The sequence below is a fragment of the Camellia sinensis genome, chromosome 11, assembly GCF_055761805.1.
Source record: "Camellia sinensis isolate YWXY chromosome 11, ASM5576180v1, whole genome shotgun sequence".
Taxonomy (NCBI): domain Eukaryota; kingdom Viridiplantae; phylum Streptophyta; class Magnoliopsida; order Ericales; family Theaceae; genus Camellia; species Camellia sinensis.
This window is the reverse complement of record NC_138971.1, coordinates 87,339,510-87,351,497: the sequence shown is the minus strand read 5'-3', so window position 1 is coordinate 87,351,497 and position 11,988 is coordinate 87,339,510. Positions and strand designations below refer to the sequence as shown.

Below are 11,988 nucleotides of genomic sequence, written 5' to 3'. Positions count from 1 at the left end.
GATGGCAAATTATCTCGGCTAAACCCTAGAGAACATTGGAGTAAAGGTTTATGAGAATCTAAGGGGGTTTTGGTTTGGTTTTCCTAAAGACTAGAGTTCTAGATCAAGTCCCAAACCTAAATCTACACAGATACAGGAATCAAAGGCAAGAATCTGGAAATAAAGCAAGAAAAACAGAAAAGAACAATGATTCAGACTCAAGAAAACAAACAGAAATTCAAGAACACTGAATAAAGTATGTGCAGATGTGCAAAAGCCAAGGACACTGGTGAATTACAAAAATATCAAGTGTATGAGCAGTTTGTGTGTACATGTGTGGAACTAAAGATGGAATGGATAAACACAAAATTGCAATTCAGACTCAAGAAAACAAACAGAAATTCAAGAACACTGAATAAAGTATGTGCAGATGTGCAAAAGCCAAGGACACTGGTGAATTACAAAAATATCAAGTGTATGAGCAGTTCGTGTGTACATGTGTGGAACTAGAGATGGAATGGATAAACACAAAATTGCAAAACAAACATGCTCAACACGCGAATGATGAAATTTAAAACACAGGCAAAGATTGAAGAACATGAATAGATTCACAATGGCAACAAACAAACTCAATAGAGTTTGAAATAAGTCAAACACTGAAAAGAGGGAAAACAGTGACTTACCGAAGAGAATGACGTCAGTATGAGGTACGCCAGAGTCAGACGGTGACAGTGAATGCTTCTCCGGAGGGGACGAACGGAGCGAGTTGCAGAGCATGAGAGCTTGGACAATGGTAGTTTGGAAGAAAGGAGCTTTAGAGAGAGAAAACTTGAGCAAAATCCAAGATGTAAAGTGAAAAGACAGAAGGAGAGAAAGTATTTTTGTTAAAACACGAAAGGACGACAAAATCACAATGAATGTGCCTTAGACGATGTGCTTGTAAGATGGAGCGGTAGGAGCGATGCGACTTGATGGCGCGTGTTAGGTACGGATCAATGAGAAAAGGATGCATGGATAAAATGGTTGAGAAAACCATGTGTGATAGCTCATACGTAGATGAAACTCTTGGAGTTTTTGATTTAACAAAGTAAGGACCTCAGCTAGGGGAACAATCATGGTTAAGGAACTTAAAGAGGTTGGTTTTTAGTCATTAAAAAAGTAGACTGCAGAGTCTTGGTCATGTGAAGCCGAGTGTGATGATCTCGGTCATGAAGGATGGAGTAAGTTCTAGCCGGTGTGCTATATGGACAAACGGTATAGGTTCCATCACCTCAGGATGCCGAGGTAACAAAATCGAGGAGGCAGTTGTGGGGCGTATTTTGTGAATGGCAATACGTGGCCAAGGTGACACCGAAGTGTCAGCCGGGGTGCCACGTGTCTTGGTCATGGCACCGAGGTGATCTTGGCTAGGCCGACGTTATCTGCGGAGATACCGGAATCCGAGGTGAGCGGATAAAGAACAAGAGTCCTAGAATGGGGGAGGACCTCGGTCTGGATAAAGATAAAGCTCTGAGGGAATTAATCTCTATCTAGTTGAAAGTCCCACGTAAGCATTGAGCTAGAGTCCATAGAAGCTGGGCTTCTACAGGATCAGGTCAATGCTGGCTATAAAAGTGAGGCACCCTCGTGGGTCTAAGGTACGCTTTGAGTATTTTGGCTAGTGAGTTAAGCACTGTTTACTATCTTTGACAGATAACTGAGTACTGACTTGATCGTCGAAGTGCTCCCGGGTGGACGAACCACCGCCGGAGTCTTATCTTTCAGTGACAGGTTGTTTGGGTGAGATCTATTCTGCCGGTACTCTCTAGCTAAGTTCCTATTTGGTAGTGTGGTTAGAAATCAGCACACAAAGGCTGGTACGAGTTCTTTTCCACTAACAGTTTGCTACCTCAATGTTGCAAGCTCCTGCAGGCCTTTGACGTGCTGTGTTTTTTCTATAGTCACCTAGAGCTAGATCTTCTGGTAACATATGCTTCAGTAGGTTCTTCACAAAACTGTTTCTTTGCTTCGACTTCACCACAACTATGAGCATTGTTTCTGACTCTTCTATTATGCCTGCCCTGATTGCAATATCTGGTTCTCATTTTATAAAGTCGTTGGCTGTCTCCCAGTCACCTTTGATTGCCGCTTTGTGCAGTGGTAAATAATGACTTGCCCAAGGAATTCTCAAATTTTCGATGTTAGCTATAAATAATGTGCATTTCAAATTCACTTTTTACATTATGGCACAAGGACGAACCTAGAATTACATCGTGTGTTGGGTCTGAAAGAACACATTGGGCCTATTTCCATTAGATGGATGAGTGAAGCCCAAAAAGCATTTTTTTAATTTAATTTATTTTTTTTTTTAAATTAGAAGTGAATAGACTCTATGTTAAAGCTTAATTTCCGTTTGTGATATGGAATGCCATCTCATTGATGACACATACAAATGCCCTCTTCCTAAATCGGCCAAATAATAATGATAGAGGCATTCCACTCTTTAATAAAAAGTTATTGTTTTGGTCTCTAGTCCCAGATCACTAGAACAGGTTGTCTCGAGAAATCCTATTCTTTATATTTAAATGCCTAGGCTAAAACATGGACAAAGTTCCTGAAGTTTGTTTTTGTTCCACTTTGGTATTTAAATTTTATTTTTGTCAATTTCATTTTTGAAGTTTTACATGTAAGTTATGTGTGTCTAAAGTGATACAAAATGCATATTTTAAAGATGAGAAATCTTAATTTCATTTATTATTATTATTATTATTATTATTATTAAGATATTGTTTGTCTCTTGTGAATCTCATGGGATGAGGTTAAACAAGGGCGAACAAATGATTTGAAGTTCTTACTTTTACCCTCTTAACTTTCATTCAAATTTTATTTTTTTTTTAGTCGCTTTATAATTTAACTTTTGCTTATATGGAGTGATAGGAGAAGCACATTGAAACTCAAGTTCAAATTTGACAACTAAATTGTTGCAATTATAAGATGAGTAATTGAAGTAAAATTTAAGTCAAAATTTGAAGGTGAAAAGGGTAGTTACCCTTTATTTAATTATTTACTTTTATTACAATTGAATATGTACTTGTATTTCTATCTATTGGAAAATGCTATCCTACCACAAAATGTGTAAATTTACTATAAAATTTTATAATACCAAGCACAAAATTACACAACTAGGGGTGGGTATTGGCCGGTTGGGCTGACCGACCCAGTCCTAATTATTATTATTATTTTTAAAGGGTTTGAGAAGGTTATTTTATCCCATAGGGCCAAGCAACATTTTCAGCCCAATAAATTAATGAGTTAGGCTTGGGATTTATATTCTCAACTTAGCTTGGCCTGGCCTGGCCCGGCTCACTATTTAAGTAATTAATTTTATTAAAAAAATATATATATTTTGGGATCTAAACTTTATCTTGTTGATTTTTTGAAATTCACATTTATAATGACGTGTGATTGAATTTATTTAAAAAAATCTTTCAATTTATACATAAAAAAAAAAATTCTATTTATAATGATGTCAGTATACTTATTTAATAAGAATTTAATTATAAAATGTTTAAATATTTTTTTCTTTTTAACATATAGCACAATTGGTGAGCTTAGGATTTATAATTATTTTTTGAGCTGGGCTTGGGTAAATGTAGAGGGTTGATGTTAGGCCAGGTTGGGCTTGGACAAATACAAAATCCCTTATTATGTAGTGTCGGCCTGATCGAGCCCGATGAATACCCATCGCTACTCACAACGTAACAAAATGCTAGCTATCATTAATGTTGGCAAACAAGTAAAAATAATTAAATTAAAATGCATAAAAAAATATTGAGATGTGTAAAAAATTATATTAAGATTTTAATTTTTTGTCACTAATCTCCCTCAATTAACATGACCTGTTATTTTTGTTAGCAACACCTGTTATTTCCATTGAACTCAGAAAAATTGTCAAAAGAAAACTACCATCAATGGAAAAGTATTGTTGAGATTTAAATTATGTTGTTCAAATTTTGAAATTAAATAAATAGATTTATGAAGAAATCAAATTATATATATACTAAGAATACATGCTAATAATTACAACTAAATTTCAACAGAAATACACAAAACAATAAAAGGGTAAAGAGACGAAACTGAAGCCTGTACAGAAGCAGTTTCCTTAAAACAGATTTCGCCGCCTCACTGGTCGAGTGCTTGAGGAATCCCGGCGTCTGTCTCCCAGGATACGACGGTCAAAACCAGCTACGGCAGAAGCACTCTCTGTCTAGCTTAGCGAACAAAACAGTGGCAACACTCTCTCACTGTATGAACTTTCAGGCAAACTGACTTGTGAAATGGAAGTAAAAATTTCTGTGTTTGAGACTTGACAGGAGGGTCTCAATTTATATATGTATAGGGGAGAGAGGAAGAGCCTCCAGCCTTTATGGCTGTTCATAATGCACCATTAACCTCTGCAATAAAGGCAGGAGTTACAAGCCCCATTAATGCACTATTAAACTCTGTAATAAATGCAGGAGTTACAAACTTCATTACCTTCCAATTATCATTTCATTGTTACTACCTATAATGAGCATATCATCAACATATAGACACAAAATGACATAACCTCTGTCAGTGTCTTTGACATAAACACACTTGTCGCATTCGTTGATTCTAAACCCATTTGACAACATTGCGTTGTCAAACTTCTCTTGCCATTGTTTAGGCGCTTGCTTCAAACCATACAAAGATTTGACAAGTTTACAAACTTTCCTACTTTGCCCTGGAGCTGAAAATCCTTCAGGTTGCTCCATGTAGATTTCTTCATTCAAATCTCCATTTAAGAAATCTGTCTTTACATCCATCTGGTGAATTTCTAGATTGCGCAAAGCAGCAATCGCAATCACCATCCGAATGGATGTTATCCTAGTAACAGGTGAATACGTATCAAAGTAATCCAGGCCTTCTCGTTGCCTGTACCCTTTGATAACGAGCCTCGCCTTATACTTGTCAATAGACCCATCGGCCTTCATCTTTTTTTTAAAAAATCCATTTGCAGCCTAAAGGCTTACAACCTGGAGGTAAATCTACCAACTCCCAGGTGTGGTTCTGTAAGATGGAGTCAATCTCACTTTTGATCGCTTCTTTCCATAATGGACTCTCAGGAGAAGTCACAGTTTCGTGGAAAGTTTGAGATTCGTTCTCAACCATATAAGTTAAGAAGTCTGGACCAAAAGATTTGGATATCCTAGCCCTTTTACTCCTTCTGGGCTCATCTAAAACCTCAATTTGATCATCACCTGAATCATCAATATGATCATCCTCACTAGCAAGCTCATCAAATTTCTCCAAAGACCTTGGAACCCTTTCATGGGTTCGGCAAGGAAAAATGTCTTCAAAGAAACATGCATTCCTTGACTCCATAATGGTATTCTTGTGTATGTCTGGAATTTCAGACTTATGTACTAGAAACCGATATGCACTACTATTATGTGCATAACCAATGAATATACAATCCACGGATTTCGGGCCTATCCTAACCCGTTTGGGTGTAGGAATTGCCACTTTTGCAAGACACCCCCACATTCGTAAGAATTTATACGAATGCTTAACGCCTTTCCATAACTCTTTTGCTGAGCTCTTGGAACAAAACACACTATAGAGTGAGTCTGCCAAGCTGTTGAACACATAGTTCCGGCAAAGATAGTCTGTCTGCTTCCATGTGTCAAGCGCCATGACTTTCTGCCTATCAGGCTCATTCTCTGCCACGGTTGGAGGATCCTCGCTCATAACCTTTGCAAGGTTTAGCGTGGTCAAGTAGAACAACATCTTTTGCTGCCATCTCTTGAAGTTCACCCCAGCAAATTTCTCTGGGCGCTCATGATGACTGAGCGGTCCTCCCGGAATAGCTGGAGTAACGCCATGGTTGACCACAGAGGTCACACCAGTAGGGGTTGGCAACCTAGTTGCCCCGGGGTTTAGATCCCCACCAACATTAGCAGTAGCAGCAGCATCAGTGATAGTTGCCATTTCGAACAAATAAAACCTTCTTTTTAGCCAAGGCTAAACACTTTGGTTTCTATTCCAGAAAACCAAACCAAAATCCAAACTTACAAGCAATTTAAACTTGCAAACAATTTAAAATTGCTACAACTAAATACATGCATATAAAATGCGTCTAATAAACAAATAAAACTTGCTACTACAAATTGGTAAACAAACCAACTAAATCTCAAGAAAAAAAATTCTTCAAACATAAAGAAAAATAACCAATCCAATTGAGGATTATAAGTAGTCCAAACAATTCCTTCTTACGCTTAGGTATGCCTACAAAGAGAGTTAGTAGAAAACGACAATATAATATAAAGCAATTGTACATACAATCAAATATTATTTAACCTTCTAGCAAATCATAGAATAGCAAAATAACTAAGGAATTAAGATACTATACAAGTTACAAAACCTTATAACTTCTACATTAAATTAAAACATTAATTACCATAAATTATATAAGAATTTAATTCACAATAACCATGTAAATAAATATAGGCAAGTTACACAAATTTTATAACTCCAAAGAACTACATTTAATTCAAACTTTAATTCATCCAATTAAATCACACACTGTTCATGGAAATAACTTATGTGTATAACTCTAGAAAACTAGAAGCAATTTCACATGCAAATTAGATAGTAAAGCTAGAAGCATGCAAAATCAAAATATACATATGCAACATTAGACAAATAGGATGAAACCAAATAAGTAGCATGCAGTTTATGTAAATAATTTGAATTAGCACTTCAAGTATATAACCATTCAACCATTAACATGTAAAAATTCTAAAGATTAAATCATGTAATCTAGTCTAGAAAATAATAAGCATGTAACAAATTAAAACCTAGAATAGAATTAGCATGTCAAAATTGCAACATCAATGAATTATATTTTATAACCTTAAAATTCATGCAAATCAGAGGAGGGGAATGATGAACCATACTCATAAAATAAGATCAGAGTAATACAATTAAGTATACAAATTATGATAGAGCATTCTAATTAAACTAAACAATTAGAGAATCACATTGCATAATTTACAATCATTGAAATAGGGAGCAATTCCGCAACAGTTCCTAGTAACATTATACAAATGTCTATATAAATCTATTCGATCAATTTCATAGGAAAACATATATGAGAAATCTGTTTTAAGCTTGTTGTTCAAATTTTGAAATTAAATAAATAGATTTATGAAGAAATCAAATTATATATATACTAAGAACACATGCTAATAATTACAACTAAATTTCAACAGAAATACACAAAACAATAAAAGGGTAAAGAGACGAAACCGAAGCCTGCACGGAAGCAGTTTCCTTAAAACAGATTTCGCCGTCTCACTGGTCGAGTGCTTGAGGAATCCCGACGTCTGTCTCCCAGGATACGACGGTCAAAACCAGCTACGGCAGAAGCACTCTCTGTCTAGCTTAGCGAACAAAACAGTGGCAGCACTCTCTCACTGTAGGAACTTTCAGGTAAACTGACTTGTGAAATGGAAGTAAAAATTTCTGTGTTTGAGACTTGACAGGAGGGTCTCAATTTATACATGTATAGGGGAGAGAGGAAGAGCCTCCAGCCTTTATGGCTGTTCATAATGCACCATTAACCTCTGCAATAAAGGCAGGAGTTACAAGCCCCATTAATGCACTATTAAACTCTGTAATAAATGCAGGAGTTACAAACTTTATTACCTTTTTTCCATGAAGCTAACATCATGAGGTAATTTTCCATTCAAATCTCAATGGTTTTTGGCCATTGGTTGGGACCCACTTTAATCTTTAATTAAAGTCACAAAAAAAAAAAAACCATTTTTTCCAACAAATTATTTGTATACAAAATAAATTTAAAAACATTGATATTTTTGAGTAAAATTTATGGATATATTATATAGTATTAATGGTTGAAAAGTAAGTGTAAGGTTGAGCATACCGAAAATTTTCCACATCTCTTTAGTCGTTCTACTCTGCACCACTTGTTCGGGTATATCTTTGGATAGCGTAGATCCGATCCGTGCCCGCAGTTGAGCATTTGATCTTTTCCATGAGCTGTAATCCTCGTTCTCTATCTCCTTCACACCCTTATCACCACCACCACCACCACCACCACCACAATCTGCCGCATCTGAGACAGCGATGGTGACCCTTTTCGCTGGAGTCTCAACCGCACCGCTGGCCAAACCCACTAATCCTTCACTCTTAATTAGGTTGTACATCTGTGGTCTCCACTCTGAGTAATAGTTTACAGAGGCTGACAGACTTTTCTTCACAAACTCAGACACTATTGGGTATTCCACAGTATTAGATGAGGAAGAAGAAGAAGAAGCCATTGAAGAAGTGCTGATAATTGGCTTACCGAACAATTTCTCCAACTTTTCCCACAACCCTTTAGCAGTTCTGAAGTATTTTGATTCTTTGTATATGCCTTCGGTGAGTGTGGTTCGGATCCATTTCTGTAACAGATCGTCTGATCTTTTCCAGGACCTGTAATTCTCACTCTCAGAGTCCATTTCAGGTGGAGCCTCAATAATGCCGTTGATGAAACCGACCAAGCCTTGTTCTTCAATGACGTTGTGCATTTGTTGTCTCCACTGTTGGTAGTTGTTTCCGGTGAGACCGGCGAGACTGTCGTCGACGAAGTTCCGCACGTCAATCTCCGATGAGGGATATTGGTGCCTTGTGGCAGACGGGGAAGCCATTGATGGATGATAGTTTGAGATTTTCTCTTCGAGCATCAACTGTCCGATACAATGGAGATTGGGAAAAATTATGTGTTTTAAATAGTATGATCATCTAGGATAATTGAACAATAATTTTGAATAGGAAAAGTAAAATAAAATTTATTCTAACCGTTGGTTTATGTGTGACTGTTACTGGGTTCAAAAGGCCGGTAGGCAGTGAGTGAATATGTGATATTGTGTTCGTACAGTAGAGATCGGAGAATAGTGTGGTTGAAATTGCAGATTAATTTTTTTGAGTAAAATTTATAAGCTTGTAATATTAATAAAATTATTATACAAAAAAAACTATCATGTGCTAAATAAAATTAAATTATTTAAATTAAAATAATAAAAATAAAAAATAAAATTTAGATCAAATTAAAAAGATAAAAAAATAAATAATTAACGCATAATTGTTCTGGTTTTTTCGAAAATATGCAACATAACTATCAATGATTGAAGATATAAGGCCTGGTAATAGAAAAATCAGAACACGTAAACACCGTACACGTGTAAAACCTTCCTTTGGAAAGAAACATTTTTGATCGGCACTTCCTTTTTTGGCAATTAACTGTGTGGATCTACTTGAATGGAAAGGTTTTAGATGCTCGTAGAGTATTTCTGATTTTGCTATTTTAATAGGCAAATTATACTTGAATTTTTGTAATTTATCTTTTTTATTAATTAATTTTTTATAATTTTAATTATATTAACCGGTAAAATAAAATTGTTCATTCACTCGCCAAAAAGTAATTGAAGGGCAGCATTCTTTATAATTTTTTAACAGATGTAATTAATTGGATTAAATTGATAATATGTAAAAAAAATTGAAAGATAAAATTGACACAATTTTGAAATTTCATAATCAAATCAATACATGCCAGTTCTTGATTTCCCTTTGCTTTACATTTTCTTCTCTTCCCAATTATCTCCTCTAATCCTCAATCCAAACATACATGAGTGGAAACAGTGCCGATTAGAGACTTGGGGAAAATTTCAAATAAAGCTCATTTATATATCTGAATAATTTATCATATTTATTAATTTTTAAATTGTAAAATTTATTATTTAATTATTATTTTTATTTTTATACATATCTACTATTACAATTAAGATGAGTTTGTTGCCTTTAATAATTTCTTGCATATTTAGCTCTTCCCAACACCCAAAATAATGCTACATTTGATTGTGAACTATCCACCCAAAAAATTGGCTTATTTTTCTATTTCTGAATTAAAATTATAGTCCTATATATCCATTGTTATGTTATTTTGATAAAAGGTTCTATTTAATTCTATAACAATATTAGCTTATTCCTTTTTTATTATTATTATTATTATTATTATTAACATAACTAATATTACAAGTGCTCATCGAGAGAATTCTAGAGAAGAAAGGAGAGTAGGAACCACTAAATATACAAACAGTTGCTGAGCTAAAGATTATATATGTATTGATCAGCAAAAGAAGACTTTTATCGATGAAATCAAATGAAAACATAAATGAATTACATCAGTAAAAGAGATAAGAGAAAAAATCATCATAGTGAAACAACTTAATCCCAACTAGGCTGACACTAAGAAGCAACATGCAATCATGTGCTAGCTCAGGCCAAGAGAGTTGGTGAGGAATCAATAGGAAAAGTGAACAAAAAACAAGCAACCACACCAAACAAACCAACAACAGCACCACATAAAACAAGACCATTAGCAGAGATTCTATCAGCAGAGCACAACTAGTGCACATATACCTACCGGACATACTAAATGCAGCTTCTAACTTCATGAATATTGAAGACAAAATCATCCACCACGTACCCTTGTCCAAGTGAGTGAGTTTTCATCCAAAGGGCCACTCTAACTTTGATTAGCTCATAGAGATCTCTGAAGAATATATGGAGTCTCTCAACTTGTTTTGATGTTTGACCTAGTAGAGCATATCAACATCATGCTTTAAAAAAAAAAAAGAAAAAAAAAGGTATCTTGCTTTACAAAAATGGTACAGTAGGTGGATTTGAACATGTCTACAAGGAAAGAAAATTGCAGGTACACGAACAAAGTCGCTGGTATACCAGGCAAGACAAGCATAGAGAAGATAAGTGGTTTAATTTGGTTTCTAATATTTAAATTATTCTTTCTTTAACTGTAAAAGATTTTGAGATTTAAAATTTTATAAGAACAAAAATAAACAACAAACAAGTTTTTATCAATAATTTTTATAAACAAAAACAATAAATTATTTTAAAAAAAATATTATTTACACCAAGACCCCCTCAACTATTAGCTAATATTACTTTACCCTCCTCATATATGAACTATATATATTTTGACCTTTTCAACTATAAAAATGTATTACTTTCACTCCTTGTAAACCCTCTCTAAACCACCACCAAAAAGAGTGTATTTATATGATTTTCATAGTTGAGGAGTCAATGAGTTTATAGATAAAGAAGGTAAAACAATATTTTTTAATAGTTAAAGGGTCTTAGTATAATTAATCCAAAAATAAACGTTAAAAATGAGTATTTTTGGCTTGTTTCTAAAACAACAAACATATGATAGGATTGATGATTTTAATGATTTGAACAGATGAATGTGGATGCATTTTCCTAATCTACCTAATTTTGGACGAACAACAAGTTACCCGATCTACTGACACTCCTAAGAAAATGATGTTATAGCCACGACCCAACCCGATTTGGCAAATGAGAAGCCATCCAACCCAACTTAATCCAAACACAACCAATAGATATCACATGACAAATACACTAATGGCATCTAATAGAAACTTAACAATTCAAGTAGGTCCATATACATTTTTTGCCACAAAAATGTTATCTACTGAGTCCAAAATGTTTTGGAACAAGTTGGGATATGGGTGGATTTGGCTCTCCGAGGTTTATCAACATTGATCACTACTAAAAAGACCTTGCATTGCATGTAAAGGGCGATTCACATGCTCTTTTCTTATTAATTACCAGGTCCCATTCAGCAAAGTTGGTCAGAACTTGGTGAGGCAGGATGGGCAAGGTACAAGTGTCTTACGATGTTTAAAGCACTGAAACAGGCTCTTAAGAAATGGAATGTGGAGGTGTTTGGTAGGATTGAATTAAAACTGAAAAGTGTGGAAGATGAGGCTCATTCGCTGGATTTGTTAGCTGAGGAGAGACCATTACTTGATACAGAATTGATTAGAAGAAAGGAAGTGAGGGGTGAAGTTTGGAAGTTCATTAAAATATTGGAATGGATTTGGTTACAAAAATCTTGAGTGAATT

At 34.9% G+C, this 11,988-nt stretch overlaps 1 protein-coding gene and 1 long non-coding RNA gene across 2 annotated transcripts; one reads left to right on the top strand and one right to left on the bottom strand.

Annotated features, from left to right (window-relative positions):
* Window positions 1–6,900: 6,900 nt before the first annotated feature.
* On the bottom strand, window positions 6,901–8,729 carry LOC145802021 (uncharacterized). The gene is made up of 2 exons (XM_082894189.1): window positions 7,928–8,729; window positions 6,901–7,607 (listed from the first exon to the last, which is right to left on the bottom strand). The coding sequence occupies exons 1-2, from the start codon at window positions 8,727–8,729 to the stop codon at window positions 7,588–7,590; spliced, it is 822 nt and encodes a 273-aa protein (XP_082750315.1). The 3' UTR covers window positions 6,901–7,587.
* Window positions 8,290–9,347, top strand: LOC145802022 (uncharacterized). Its single transcript, XR_014344196.1, has 2 exons — window positions 8,290–8,424; window positions 8,510–9,347. It is a non-coding gene; the product is annotated as an uncharacterized LOC145802022 (long non-coding RNA).
* The last annotated feature ends 2,641 nt before the right edge of the window (window positions 9,348–11,988 follow it).

Coding starts and splice junctions, on each gene's coding strand:
- LOC145802021 (XM_082894189.1), bottom strand. CDS start 8,729: ATGCTCGAAGAGAAAATCTCAAACTATCATCCATCAATGGCTTCCCCG. Junction 7,608..7,927: donor AGAGATGTGGAAAATTTTCG/GTATGCTCAACC, acceptor CCTTTATTGCAG/AGGTTAATGGTGCATTATGA.